Source organism: Bos javanicus, chromosome X, assembly GCF_032452875.1.
Source record: "Bos javanicus breed banteng chromosome X, ARS-OSU_banteng_1.0, whole genome shotgun sequence".
NCBI lineage: Eukaryota > Metazoa > Chordata > Mammalia > Artiodactyla > Bovidae > Bos > Bos javanicus.
Genome location: NC_083897.1, coordinates 51024063 through 51039716, shown reverse-complemented (window position 1 = coordinate 51039716; position 15654 = coordinate 51024063). Strand labels below are relative to the sequence as shown.

The 15654-nt window shown below is 43.3% G+C and overlaps 1 protein-coding gene across 3 annotated transcripts in view; it reads right to left on the bottom strand.

Moving 5' to 3' along the window:
- SRPX2 (sushi repeat containing protein X-linked 2) overlaps positions 1–15654 on the bottom strand; it is a 29784-nt gene that overhangs the window by 8218 nt on the left and 5912 nt on the right. For all 3 annotated transcript variants that reach the window (XM_061409152.1, XM_061409150.1, XM_061409151.1), the window contains exons 3-6: positions 14482–14562; positions 3142–3333; positions 516–692; positions 118–244 (exon numbers count right to left, since the gene is read on the bottom strand). In XM_061409152.1, coding sequence (XP_061265136.1) covers positions 118–244; positions 516–692; positions 3142–3333; positions 14482–14562 — 577 coding nt within the window. The remainder of the gene's footprint in view (positions 1–117; positions 245–515; positions 693–3141; positions 3334–14481; positions 14563–15654) is intronic.

The window sequence follows — 15654 nt, the reverse complement described above, 5'->3', positions numbered from 1 at the left end:
TTAGAACTGGGGTTTGGGGCACATCATCACTGTACCATCAGTCTGTGTGGTTCAGTGTGGGCTACCTGAGTGCCTGGGAGAAGCTGGCAGGAGGCATAGGCGGCATCTGTGACTCACCTGGTGATGGTACCATCAGCAGAATCTTTCACCACGGGTGGGTCCCAGTATACTCGAGCGGTCAGTTTCTCCGGCTCTGCCATCTTCTCACGGGAGTGAGGACAACGGATCTTGGGGGGATCTATGTCTGCCAAGGTCAGAAATTAAGTGCTGACTTGTGGGTCCCCTGCCTTCCCTGGAGGGAACCCATGAAACAATACCACACCACTGGGTAGGTAAAAGATGCAGTTCAAGATGCTCAATGAAACTTGTGAGGCCTGACTCCAAGGGAAGCGATTGCTTTGTTAAGCCTGTGCCCAGGGTGCCACCTTTTGCAGCTAGTGAGAGTGCCTTCTGCAGTGAACATAATGCCAGACTGGTTCTTTGCAGCAGGACAACTGGGAGCGACCAGCATTTACCTACACATACAGGCTCTCCTCCGCTCCATCGCCCATCTTCCATGCAGATTCGGCTGCGGTCACCTTCCAGGTGGTAGCCACTGGAACAGCTGTAGTCACAGCGAGAGTCAAGAAGCACCCCATTTGTGCACGTGTAGGTGCCACTCGTGATGAATGGCAATGCATGGCATCTCATCTCTAAGAGAGAATCAGGAGGCAAGCTGAGTGGCCTCTGGGGCTATGTGGAAGTAATGCCTAGGCATCTAGCCCAGGGAAGACCATGTCAGAGACAGCAGAAAATACAGGGAAACCTATACCCAACTGCTCTGACATTTTTGTGCCTGATTGCCTCTTTTTCCTAATTTCTTTCTTATTTTGATATTATGAAGTACAACAGTACTCTTGAGGGGCGGAGGTGGGGAGATGGTCTCAAAGAAGTTACTCATCCAAGTTCATGGATTTGAGGAACGCACCTCAGTTTGGATCCCAGCTCCACCACTTAACTAGCTCTGTGACTTGAGCAACTTACATCATCTCTCCACACCTCAGTGTCTCCATCACTAAAACATGTACACCATGAAGTAGGACTGTTGTGCCAAATACAGAGACAATGCATATAAATCTCTGGGCTTATTTAGGGCCTCAGCAGCTCATAGTTTTCCTCTCTTGTTCCACAAATGTTAGATGCCCTTGAACAAATTTAAGACTCCTTTTTGAATATAGTATTGGTTCTGCCACAAGCACTCCTCAGTTGAGGCTCACTTACATGCCCACTGGTCCTCCCTCTGTGCTGGTGAGAGTACAAGTCAGGCCAATCCCAGTAGGGAGGGGCAGACAGCTTTGGAGGCATTTGCTTAAAGGCGAGTCCATGTGCTTTAGACATTATGTGTGCCAGAAGTGGCAACAGCTCCCATGAATTGATTGTAAGCTTGTACTTGCCAAAGTCCAGTATGAAATACCCAGCACCTGAAGGAAGTAGGCCGGCCATATGTTCCTTTAAGTTGTCTAAGCTCTAACCCTCCTTAACTTCCATTATTGGATCTTTGACTAAAGATTCTATTGACTATGTTTGTTTTTGCTTCCTGGTCAAACCAGACTTGAAGGTGATTGCCTTTTATGTTTTCCAGCCTCCTTTATATAAAGACCTAAGCAACAATGACCTTCTTGAAATCAGGGCCAAGAAAAAAGGTCTGTCATTCTGTTGATTTTATTTTCTTAGTATTATATAACAGTGAAAATGATAGATTCAAAGTGTTTTCCATGTGTCTCTTATGAGGAAGTACAAAGTGAGATTCAGTGTTTAAACAGGCACAGTGGTAAAGAATATGCCTGGCAATGCAAGAGACTCAAGAGGCATAGGTTTGATCCCTGGGTTGGAAAGATCACCTGGAGAAGGAAATGGAATCCCACTCCAGTATTCTTGGTGGGAAATTGCATGGACAGAGGAGCCTGGCAGACTATAGTTCATGGGGTCGCAGAGTCGGACACAACTCAGCAACTGAGCATGCATACAACACAAACTTTTAACTGGTTTCATGTTAATTTGTCAATGTATTTTAATTTTGTAAGGTCAATTCAAATTCATTTTGGAAATGATGGGGTCTAGTCCTATAGCAAATGGCTTATAGTCACCTAGAGGGGAATGGTGGCTTCCTTTTTTCTGGCTACCAAACTTCTCCTCTATTCCACAGCATCTTCTCCAAACAACCCCATTTCTCTCTGAATGCTCAGCATTCTACATCCCCTGACATTCCATTTACATGCACACATTTGTTAGTCTAGAATCAGTCTGGTAATTAATGGCTCTTGAAGTGGCCCTGCACACATGGGTGTTCTACAAATGACATTCAGCAATGGATGTAGGGACAGGCAAAGCTTAGCTGCCAAAATAGGGTAGGCTGTAGGGTTTCAATAAGAGGTAGGGATTTGGGAGCTGAGGTGAACATGATGTGAAATGTATGTATTAGCATCCCTGCATTCCAGCCTTGGAGGTTCTTCTTGACTTTCAGAAGAAAATGAAGACTAGAAGATGTCTTTTAGCTTCACTGCCAAGGCCTAAGACCTTAGGCCAAGAAGTACATTAGTTTACCTAAGTGGGAAAGAGTCTGAGACTGCACATGCTTGAGAGTTCCAGAGGAAGGCCCAAGTCCACATCAGGCCCCAGGTGTAATCCATGCGCTCCTGGGCCCTTTGAGACTGAGGGCTGGTTGCTACTTGCATGCATCTGTGCTCAGTCGCTAAGTCATGCCAGATTCTTTGCGACTCCATGGACTGTAGCACGCCAGGCTCCTCTGTCCATGGGATTCTTCAGGCAAGAGCACTGGAGTGGGTTGCCATTCCTTCTCCAGGGGTTCTTCCAAACTGAGGGATTGAACTCATGTATCTGGCATTGGCAGGCAGGTTCTTTATTACTGAGCCACTGGAGAAGCCTGGTTGCAACTTTAAATGCCCCTATTGTTTGGTCCATAGTCACAGGGAGAGAACATGAGCTAGAATGTTAGGATGGGGAAAGGCCCTGTTGGGATCCTGTGGAAATTTTCAATTTGTACTTGACAGAGGGCATAGTAATACCTCCAGGCATATACCCTGGGTGGCTGGCTGGCCTCTCTCACATGCAGATGTCAGCCTATACATGCACACCACTTACGCCTGCAGTAGGCAGTTCCAGACCAACGGCGGCTTGGCAGGCATTGCACGGATCTCCGTCCAATCAGTCGAAAGCCCCGGTCACAAGAAAGCTCACAGCGAGTACCCAGGCTGCTGTGATAATTTCCTCCTCTAGGTGAGTAGCATGTGGCTTCTCCATCCTGGATATTTAATGTATAACACCATCGGGGGACTGTAGCAATAGAAGAAAAGTAAGCTAGAAGTACAGTAAGCTAGAAGTACAGTAATCAAGACAGCGTGGTATTGGTGGAAGGACAGACGCATATATTGATGGAAAGGAACAGAGAGCCCAGAAACACATTCACACAAATATGGCAAAATTATTTTTGACAAAGGTACAAAAACAATTTAATGGAGGAAAAATAGTCTTTTGAACAAATGATGCTGGAGCAACTGAACTTCCATAGGCAAAAATAAAGAGGCAAAGCAAAGCAAAGAACTTCAACTTAAATGTCTCATGTGCATGTATGGGTGCTCAGTCTCTAAGTCGTGTCCTACTCTGTGTGACCCCATGGACTGTAGCCCACCAGGCTCCTCTGTCCATGGGATTTTCCAGGCAAGAATACTCGAGTGGGTTGCCATCTCCTCCTGCAGGGGATCTTCCCAACCCAGGGATTGAACCTGCATCTCCTGTGTCTCCTGCATTGGCAGGTGGATTCTTTACCACTGAGCCACCTGGGAAGCCCATATCTCATACCTTAAACAAAAGTTAACTCAAAATGGATCATGAACTTTAATGAAAAAGGTAAAATTATAGAACTTTTAGAAAAAAATAGAAAAGTCTTTAGGATTTAGGACTAGGCAAAGAGCAGGTGTGGAGAAGGCAATGGCACCCCACTCTAGTACTCTTGCCTGGAAAATCCCATGGGTGGAGGAGCCTGGAAGGCTGCAGTCCATGGGGTCGCTAAGAGTTGGACACAACTGAGCGACTTCACCTTCACTTTTCACTTTCATGCACTGGAGAAGGAAATGGCAACCCACTCCAGTGTTCTTGCCTGGAGAATCCCAGGGATGGGGGAGCCTGGTGGGCTGCCATCTATGGGGTTGCACAGAGTCGGATACTACTGAAGCGACTTAGCAGCAGCAGCAAAGGGCAGGTGGCACTACTAGTAAAGAACCCACCTGCCAATTGAGAGGGTAACAGGCAGGAAGGCCAGGGGTCTCCAAACAGAGGAAATAGGCTGCAAGTTTAAAAGACACCTGGTTCCACCTGAACTTAACTTTTCTCAAGCCTTGAGCTAACCAATGCATTTTTCTTATGGAGATGTTTTTCTTAAGCTATGTTAATGAAACGATGTATTTGTTTTGGAATTTGCCTTTCTTCAAAATGGTTCCACCAAAGACTAACTTTTTTTCTTTTCTCAAACCTTGGACTGATAATAGGTCAACAAACCAGTGTTCATATAAATCGTTTTATGGCTGGGATATGACACACCTTGTGCCATCCCATCTCAAAAATGCATACTGTGGGAGAGAGTACTGGTGAAACTCCCTTAGCCTTGAAGTGTCTCTATCTGATTAATAGCTTTCTAACAGACACAAAACATCTGGCTAAAGACTAGCAAGAGGGCACTCTTTCTGCCCCCTTCTGATGTCTATGTCAGAAGCTTTGTCTATCTCCTTTATACTTTAATAAAACTTTGTTACACAAAAGCTCTGAGCAATCAAGCCTCATCACTGGCCCCAGATTGAATTTCTCTTCTCCAGAGGCCAAGAATCCTGACGTATTTCACAGCTCAGCAACAACCTTTCACAATACAGGAGACATAAGAGACACAGCTTTGATCACTGGGTCAGGAAGATCCCCTGGAGAAGGGCATAGCAACCCATTCCAATATTCTTGCCTGGAGAATCCCACAGACAGAGGAGCCTGGCAGGCTACAATCCATAGGACCACAAAGAGTCAGACATGATTGAAGCGACTTAGCATGCACACACAAAGTGGTCTTAGACATGATACCAAAAGCACAATGCATAAAATAAAAAAAATCAAGAAATTGAACCTTGTCAAAATTAAAAACTTTTGTTCTGTGGGAAGCACTGGTGATAAATGAAAGACAAACCACAAACTGGGGCTAAAAATTTGCAAACCATATATAAGACAAAGGACTAGTATCTAGAATATTTAAAGAACTTGGAAAACTCAACAATAAAAATAGCAAACAATCCAGTCAGAGCATGAGCAAAAGATATGAAAGGACATGCCACTGAAGAGGATATAGTGATGGCAAATAAGTACATGAAAATATGTTTAGCATCACTAGTCATTAGAGAAATGCAAATTAAGACTACAAAAAGATATCATTATATACCCATTAGGATGACTAAACCTAAAAAACTCTGGTAATACTAAGTGTTGATGAAGATGGGGGAAAACTAGAAGTTTCATACATTCCTGAGATGAAGCAACTTCAGGAAATTATTTGGTAATTTCTTAAAAATATTAAATATAAAATTGCCAGGTGACTCCACAATCCCACTTTAGTATATACCCAAGTGAAAAAGCAAAAGAGTTCCAGAAAAACATCTGTTTCTGCTTTATTGACCATGCCAAAGCCTTTGACTATGTGGATCACAATAAACTGTGGAAAATTCTTCAAGAGATGGGAATACCAGACCACCTGACCTGCCTCTTGAGAAATCTGTATGCAGGTCAGGAAGCAACAGTTAGAACTGGACACGGAACAACAGACTGGTTCCAAATCAGGAAAGTATTACATGAAGGCTGTATATTGTCACCCTGCTTATTTAAGTTACATGCAGAGTACATCATGAGAAATGCTGGGCTGGATGAAGCACAAGCTGGAATCAAGATTGTGGGGAGAAATATCACTAATGTCAGATAATACCACCCTCATGGCAGAAAGTGAACAAGAACTAAAGAGCCTCTAGATGAAAGTGAAAGAGGAGAGTGAAAAGTTGGCTTAAAGCTCAACATTCAGAAAACGAAGATCATGGCATCCAGTCCCATCACCTCATGGCAAATAGATGGGGAAACAGTGGAAACAGTGGCTGACTTTATTTTGGGGGGCTCCAAAACCACTGCAGATGGTGACTGCAGCCATGAAATTAAAAGATGCTTACTCCTTGGAAGGAAAGTTATGAGCAACCTAGACAGCATATTAAAAAGCAGAGACATTACTTTGTCAACAAAGGTCCGTCTAGTCAAGGCTATGGTTTTTCCAGTGGTCATGTATGGATGTGAGAGTTGGACTATAAAGAAAGCTGAGCACTGAAGAATTGATGCTTTTGAACTGTGATGTTGGAGAAGACTCTTGAGAGTCCCTTGGACTGCAAGGAGATCTAGTCAGTCCATTCTCAAGGAAATCAGTCCTGAATATTCATTGAAAGGACTGATGTTGAAGCTGAAACTCCAATACTTTGGCAACCTGATGTTAAGAATTGACTTATTGGAAAAGGCCCTGATGCTGGGAAAGATTGGAGGTGGGAGGAGAAGGGGACTACAGAGGATGAGATGGTTGGATGGCATCACTGACTCAATGGACATGAGTTTTTGTAAACTCCGGGAGTTGGTGATGGACAGGGAGTCCTGGCGTGCCGCACTCCATGGGGTTGCAAACAGTCAGACATGACTGAGTGACTGAACTGAAAGTGAAATAAAAATCCATGTTCATACAGAATCCTGTACACAAATGTTTAAAATATCTATATTCATAATTGTCAAATCTTGGAAACAGCTCAAATATCCTTCCAAAGGTGAACGTTTAAACTAGGCATGGTTTATCCATACATAAGAAGGCAGTGCTGATACATCCAACAAATTGGACAAATCTCCAGTGCAGTTTGTGAAATGAAAGAAGTCAGAATCAGAAGACTGCAGACTATGATTCCATGCATGTGACATTCTGGATAAGGCAGAAATATTGGCAAAGATCAGGGGTTGCCAGAGATCAGGGATAGGGGTGGGGATACCCTCAAGGGGCAGCCCTTGGCAAATTTTTGGTACTGTGGCATTGGTGACCTGACTCTACGCATTTGTCAAAATTCATAGAACTGTACACCAAAAATTGAATTTTATAGGATGTACACTTTTAATAATTGTTTAAAAATAACACAAAGATGTAAGCTAGACAGAGGCAGGGACTGCATATCAAAGTAGGCTGTTTAGGAAGGAAAGTCTAATCCCAGTGCAGTACTGAACACAAAAGGTAATAGGGTCATTAGATCATAAAAGCATCATAAAAACACCTCATTGGCTACACAAATAATGACTCTTCAGTGGGTTAAGACTTGAAAGGGGAACATATAAACAAGCAGAGGGACACCTGCCCAAGGATGGGTACGTGGGATGAGAGAGCTTTCTTAGCCTGGGGTTGGGAAAGCTAAAGCCCCATATGAGCTCATTTGGTCCCGAAATCCTAAGAGACAAAAAGGGGGGGGGGCTTTGAAAAAAGCTCACGAGGAACCAAAGGAACAAAGAAAGTTAGAGCCTCTGTTTGAGGGCAGCTGGAGAATGATAACAGATGACAGTGAGAAAACTAGCCTTTAAGCCACAACAGGCTTGTAGCTTCCAGTGCTATTTTTGAGCCTGTGGCTGTGACACACAGTTGCCACCTGGAGAAACCATTTCCAAATGACAGAAAGTCTCTTAAGCACTACAGTTCCAGGGCTGTTGATTATATGGTCACAACACATATGATTAAGACTTTACATTCGAGGCTGGGACCTCAACAATCACTCCTGTTCTATTTTTCACCCATATTTGGTCAAGAAAAATACACATAAAATTGGAATGGGTAGAATAAGCAAGCATAGTAAAGGGAAATATAAACCTCAGGGTAAATGCTGAGACAGTAATAGAGGGTCTAGCTTTTATAAATGGAGAAGGCAATGGCAACCCACTCCAGTACTCTTGCCTGGAAAATGCCATGGACGGAGGAGCCTGGTAGGCTGCAGTCCATGGGGTCGCTAGGAGTCGGACACGACTGAGCGACTTCACTTTCACTTTTCACTTTCCACTTTCATGCATTGGAGAAGGAAATGGCAACCCACTCCAGTATTCTTGCCTGGAGAATTCCAGGGATGGGGGAGCCTGGTGGTCTGCCGTCTATGGGGTCGCACAGAGTCAGACACGACTGAAACAACTTAGCAGCAGCAGTGGCAGCAGCTGTTATAAATAAACTCAGATTTGCTGGCCTGAAGGAATACTGGCATAAAGAGAACCTGTTAGATTTATGGTTTACCAGAGGCAGGGGAAGAGGGGAAAGGGGTTGTATGAAGGTGGTCAAAAGTACAAACTCTTAGTTATAAGATAAATAAGTACTAGGGATGTAATGTACGACATGATGAATATAATCGACACTGCTGTGTGTCATACATGAAAGTTGTTAAGAGAGTAAATCCTAAGACTTTTCATTAAAAGGAAAATATTTTTTCCTATTTCTTTAATGATATATTTATATGAGATGATAGATGCTCACTAAACTTGTGCTGTATGCCTTAAACTTACACAGTGTTGTATGTCAATTATATTTGACATATATTTGACATATATGAAGAACTATAAAATAAAGAACTATAAAGCATGACAGTTTACCAAAAGGAAAAAATGACCATGTTGGAAGGCTGGAAAGAGCAAATTCACTATCCCATTTTTCATTTTCCCCAGATTTATTGAGGTATAATTGACACATAAATTGTAAATAGTTAAGGTGAACAATGGGCTTCCCAGGTGGCTCAGTGGTAAAGAATCTGTCTGCAAATACAGGAGACTCAGGTTTGATTCCTGGGTCAGGAAGATCCTCTGGAGTAGGAAATGGCAACCCACTCCAGTATTCTTGCCTGCAGAAACCCATGAACAGAGGGGCCTGGTGGGTTACAGTCCATGGGGTTGCCAAGAGTTGGACACAAATGAGCATGCATGCAGCAAGGTGAAGAATATGATGTTTTAATATATGTATACATTGTTAAATGATTACTTCAACGATTAACTTCAATGTTAAATGATTACTTCAATGATTATTTCAAATCTGTTCATAAACACATCCATCACCTACATAGTTACCATTATTTTTTGGTAGTGAGAACACTTAAGATGTACTCTGTTAGTAAATTTCAACTATGCTGCTTGGCAAGACTGATAGCACTGATAGCAAAATGTTTTAGAATTAAACACAGGCTTATGAGCAGTTAGGAAGAGAAACGTGATCTCCAAGTGACCTCGAGAATAAGTAATTCAAGGCTAACCTCATTTTCTTTTTGGGTGTGGTCACCAGACTGGTAGAACAGGGGAAATGGTGGGAACATTATGTGGAAGTAAGTGAGGCATGAGACAATGCCCTTCATGCCATTAACGTGGATGGGCTGAACACAGGAGAGGTGACAGTACAGTCATGGAGATTCAAACTGGCTGAACAAATGTACCCAAAGAATGTTGATGGGAAACTGAAACTAAGAATGTGGTAGGAAAAGTGTTAGTCGTTATGGAGTAGCTACAGTGTGCTAGGCATGATGCTTTATAATTTCATTTTCCCATCCATCATCTCACATAGTTCTCCCAACAGCCCTGAAAAGGTGCGTGGGTGTTTATCACTATTTTACAGATGAGGGAGTAACTTGCCCCAAACCAGAAGCAAGTAAGGGGCAGAGCTGGATGTGAATCCAAGATTTGTCTGGCTCTAAAACCCATTTTTTCTAACCACAGTATCTGTCATTGCAGCATGTAAAGCTCTGCTCTTTTGAAGTATAGATTTACATTTTTGAATACGTAATATAACCACCTGGTTCAAAATCCCCAAAGTATAAAAAGTTATACAGTTAAATTCTCCCTTCCATCCCTGCTCCCCCACCAATCCCTACTTAGTCCCCCTATCGGGAACTACTGTTAATAGTTTCTTTACACATATAAAGTGAGTCTTATTTTCTCTTCCTCTTTATCACATAGAGTACGTCCACTGTTCCCACCAGCGCTTTTTAAAATAAACTTAATAATGTGTTTCAGAGGTCTTGTCAACAACTGGAGAGCAAGCATGAAAAGTATTTAAATTAAATAATATTTATAAAATACATAGCACAGTGACTGGCACATAATATGTGTCTGTCCAGGGTCAAAATTGCTGGAAGGTAGAAGAGCTGGGATCTGAATTCAGGCCTGTGGCCTCTGCAATTCACCTATCTCTTTCTAGAGATTATAAAGAAAACGGTGTGCTGACAACATGATTGAAAGCACCTTCTTCATGATTATCATCAGATAACACAGGCAGTTACCAGCTTGCCCAGTGATGTAGCAATCTGGGAGCAAGTGGTAGCCCAGAGGATTGGGACATACCTCAGAGAAGCGTTTTTGACTCCAAGCTAGGAGTCAGTTTAAGAGAAGGAAAGGAAGTTCAAGATTAGTGAAAATGGTACCAAAGTATGTGGGCAGTTTGCTCTAAAATAATGATGTGCTTTTTATTGGTTAACTTTTATTTTTTTTTAAACATCCTTTTAAAAAACAAAACAAAAAACCCACAATGGGCTACATTTCCGATGGAAGAGGTAGAATGGGCATGGCTTTGAAGTCAGACATTCCTGCACTTGAATTCCTGCCCTGCCACTCCTGAGCTCTGTGATGCTCTAAATTGAACTTCCCAATGGCACCCCACTCCAGTGGTCTTGCCTGGAGAATCCCAGAGACGGGGGAGCCTGGTGGGCTGCCGTCTATGGGGTCACACAGAGTCGGACACGACTGAAGCGACTTAGCAGCAGCAGCAGCAGAGCTGTTTCCTGATCTGTAAAGTAGGACTAATAAACCAGTTTCATAGGATTGTTTTGAGAGTCAAATGAAGATGCATGTGTAAAACATATCTAGCCCTGGGAATGGGAATGATATTCCCTGTGTCAGTGTCTGTGTTTGAACCACTGGTTCATCCCATTTCATGGAACAACACAGGGCTGCCATGTGGAGGTGCCTGCCTCAAGTTACAGAAAGTCTTTTAAGCACCACAGTGGCAGAGCTGTTGATTATGAGATCACAAGACCTTACAAGGAATGCTGGAACTTCAGGTTGTACCTTCCTGGCAGCCCCTCCCGCCTCAACATAGATACGGAGAAGGCAATGGCACCCCACTCCAGTACTCTTGCCTGGAAAATCCCATGGATGGAGGAGCCTGGAAGGCTGCAATCCATAACCTTACCAAATTAGTTTTATGTCCCGAGACTAAGTCCCAAAGATAGCCATGAGACACTTTATCCCCAAGACCAAAGGCCACCATGTGGCTTATATTTTTCTAAATGGCTTTATACACATTTAAAAATAACCAATGAGGCAGATTAATATTAATCACAGGGCTGTTGGACCCCCTGAAAGTACCTTCTGCATCTGTTGCTTTTTCCTGTCTATGTCTCCCATTTATGATCTACTACAATCTGGCTTTTGCTCCCAGAATTCCAACCAGCCAGTACACATTTCTTGAGCATCTACTTTTGACATAGCTCTATGGGAGTGTCATACGTGGCACCTTCTGTTAAATAGAGAACTATTTGGTTGAGAGTAATGAAAAGTAAACCAAAGAGGCAGTATATAACGAATGCCAAATGAGTGATCCAGATAATAAAAATTTATATCAGAAGACGTATATGGTAGGTACTCAATAAAAAGTCGCTGAATTAATGAATGAAAGAATGAATAAATGAGGGAAAGCTCAGTGTGGACCCAAACTGTCAGGAAACAGAGCTCTATTAATCTGGCTAGTCATAGATTTCATGTGTGGAGAAGGGATAATGTGTTGTCAGACTATCTAGACTGAGACCAAATTCTATTAGAAATAATCACAGTGGGTCAGTAGGTTTGGGGAAGGGAGAAACATGAGTCAGATAATCCAATTAGGAGGCAGTTGTCATTATCCATGTGTAAGGTAATAAAAGTTTTAATCACTGGGATTAATAAAGAAATGACAATTCTTGGTGAATGATTGGTGAGAGGTGATGAAGAAAGGGGGGCTATTAAAGGTGATGGGGGCTGTTAAAGGTCACATTAAGGTATTTTGAAGAGGATGATGGTACCATTATCAAAAGTGTGAAGGCCAGATGTCAAACCTTTTTCAGGGAAGATGAAAGAATTTAGTTTTAAATATCTCCAAATGGAAGTGTCTAGCAGCAATTAGAGGTGTAGTCTGGGAGCTCAGGAGACAGATCATGATCAATTGAAGTTCAGATCAATGCCTCACTCTCCCTCCTGTCACTACTAGAGAGCCCATCTCCTTTATTGGCCTCAGCCATGATCATAATAGTGAAATGTCATGGAGTCCAAGGATGGGGGTGGGGTGAGAAGAGATAGATGTGTTCACTGTTGCTGAGAGATGTGGAGGCTGAGCTCAAAAAGGGGCCATATGATTTGGGCTTTGGGAGAGGATTGTCATTGACCTTTAAGGGCTGTTGTCTCAGCATGGAGATCTGTGGATGAGAAGGCAAGAGACTGTAGGGAGTTTGGGGGTTGGCAGGTGCTAAGACAGAGAGGCAGTGGGTCTAGACCATTTGGCAGAGTAAGAAGATAGGTAGAAAGAAGGTAGCTAGAAAGGAGCAGAGAGGAACTCCAACCTCTCATCATTTCTCTATTGAAACTGTTTTCTCAAACGTTACCATTTACCTTCTTCTTGCCAAATATATTGTTTGTAATACCCTCAATTTGTTTCTTTCCAATATTTGACACAGATCTCTTATTCCTTCCCCTCCCTTAAAATTCTCTTCTCCTGTGGCTTTTGTAATATATTAGATGCTACCCCAATCTCCTCCTACATGGCTGACCACTAATGAGCTCTTTTTCCCTTGTTGGTTCCCCTTTTCCTGCGCACATATGCAGATGACCTCTAAGGCTCTGATGTTGGCCCCCTGCTCTCTCAGATAGCTCATCCATCTAAGTTAATGACTCTGACCCACGAAGCTCCATCGTTCTTCTCCCCACTGCCTATAGGGTACAAACCACTTTTCTTTTCTAACCTTGTCTCTCTGAGAAGGGTCTTACAGTTCTCCCAGGTGCCAGACTGGATGCTTTCAGAGAGTCCTTTGTTTCTTAACCTCTTGGTACATCAAATCTGTACTAGGTCTTATCATCTCTTTCTTTAAAACATCTCTGGGATTCATCCTTGCTCTTCATTTCTTTTCAACTAGCATCAATCATCTCTACCCAACATCACTGTTACTGGTTCCTGGAGAATCTCCCTGACCCAGGGTCTACACCTCCTGAACTCCTACTTTCTGCCCACAATAATGAGGTTGATATTCTGAAATTACTATTTACCATGCCGCTCCCCTATGCAAAAACATATAACGACTCCCTATAACTCTTATCACAACAGCCAAACTCCTCAACATGGCTTGCAAAGCACAGAAACTAAGAATCTTAGAAATGGAAAGGATAGTAGAAATCATGTGGTCTAACTTTCCTTCTAAAGCAGGAACCACTATTCAGCCTCTCTTTAGAAGGGTCTCTAGATCATGGCAGGCTTCCCAGGTGACTCAGTGGTAAAGAAAATCTGCCTGCCAATGCAGGAGACATGGGTTCAATCCCTGGGTCAGGAAGATCCCCTGGAGAAGGAAATGGCAACACACTTCAGTGTTCTTGCCTGAAGAATTACGTGGAAAGAGGAACCTGGAGGGCTACAGTCCATGGGGGTCACAAAAGAGTCTGACATGACTTAGTGACTAAACTACCACGACCTAGATTGTGGAGCCTTTCCTAATTTGGTCTCACTGTTTATATTCAACTTTACTTCCTACAACTCCCTCCATATCCCATATCCTCCAGTCAGACTGGATTCTTCCCAGTGCCTTCCTCTTACACGTTTGTTCTTCTCTCTCTACCTGTGGCCATATGCTTTGCTGAATGCCCTCCTGTCTCTGTTCTACTTCTCGAAATCTACCCATCATTCAAGGCCTAGTCTAAACATCATCTTTCATGACCCCTCCCCTGACTTCTTTTTCTTAATTCCTATTGTGTTTACTGGTAGCACAGAGTTTCATGCTTCCTTGCCCTACACCTGCTAATTTTATTGCCCCCTCACTCATATCCCTTAGGAGAATGTAAGCTTCTTGAGGGGGACAAAACTTTACCTTTGTAGCACCCAAGGCTTTCCTTACACAGAATTAGGCATACAGTAGGTACTCAGTCCATACTTAGTGATAGAAGGGCAATCTTAATGCTAGAGAGGTTGGATCATGCAGCAAGTCAGTAACAAGATTCATGGATGGAAACCACAGCCCTTGATTCCCTGAACTGCAGCTTTGATACAAATGAGCCAAGCTGGGTGAGGATGCATCAGACAGGGCCTAGGAATTAGGACAGAAAAGGCCTTTCCTAAGCCTGAGAAGCAGTGAGGATTACCTTTGTAGTCTAGGATGGGAGTCTGTGGGACCTCTTCAGCATAGACTTCATTGTAGCTTTCATCTGGGTAGTAGCCTGAGCCTAGAATGAAGAAAATATCAAGATAACATATTGGTCTCTGATGCAAGTCCTTTCCAACCTTTTCTGCTTTCCAGCTTGGTCCCTTTATGAGGGCGTGACACTCCATGGGTGGAGAATGAGGTGGCTATTTAGTGGGAAAAATCCTATGCTGTGAAGCAGCACAACTAATGTGGGCAAACCTCCACACCTCAGGTGCATAGAGGGTGAGCTAATGGTGGGGGAGGGGTGGGCAGCTTACTGGGCTTCCTTGGTGGCTCAAGCAGTAAAGAATTTGCTTGCAGTGCAGAAGACCCGGGTTTGATCCCTGGATTGGGAAGATCCACTGGAGAAGGGAATGGCAACCCACTCCAGTATTTTTGTCTGGACAATCCCATGGATGGAGGAGCCTGGTGGGCTATAGTCCAGGGGGTCAGGTGGCTACTGGTAGCATTAGAAGACTCCATTAAAAAAAAAATCAACCTTCTTGACCATCCACCCATCCTGCCCATTTGGACTAGAAATGATCCATTTCCCTGATGCAACACAGGAGTCTTGGTGAGACACTGATGACTGAGTTCTGAGGATGGACTGTTGTCCCAGATAGGAGGCAAAAATACAGAACCTTAGCAAGGGTCTTTCCATTAATGATGGGCCTTCTTACAGTCATCAGAGGGAAACAATTCCTCAAGCTCCCACCAGCCCACAGGGCACCAGCCTTTTGCTATATAGTCCATGGGGTTGCAAAGAGTTGGACACGACTGAGCGAATTTCACTTTTTTTTTTTTTTTATCAACTGTGTATTAAGGATAATTCTATGCAGGAAGCTTAAAAAAAAAAAAAAACACATAGAGCCATATGGTGATAGGAAATCTTACAATTTCAATTTAAATTGATTGCCAGGGCCAGGGGTGGCATGCCAGGGCAAAGAGGGAGGGCTTAAGAGGCAAGGGGAGTTTCACTGCCTGAACAGTTTGCCCTGGTTTGCAGAAATATTCAGTCACTCTGATCAGCAGGAGCCTTAGTAGGGAGGTGCTGAACTAGAGAACATTCTGGGTCCACCCCCGTTCTGTTAAGTGGTCCAGTCCCTGTGGAGGCCAGTCTGCGGCTGTCTGG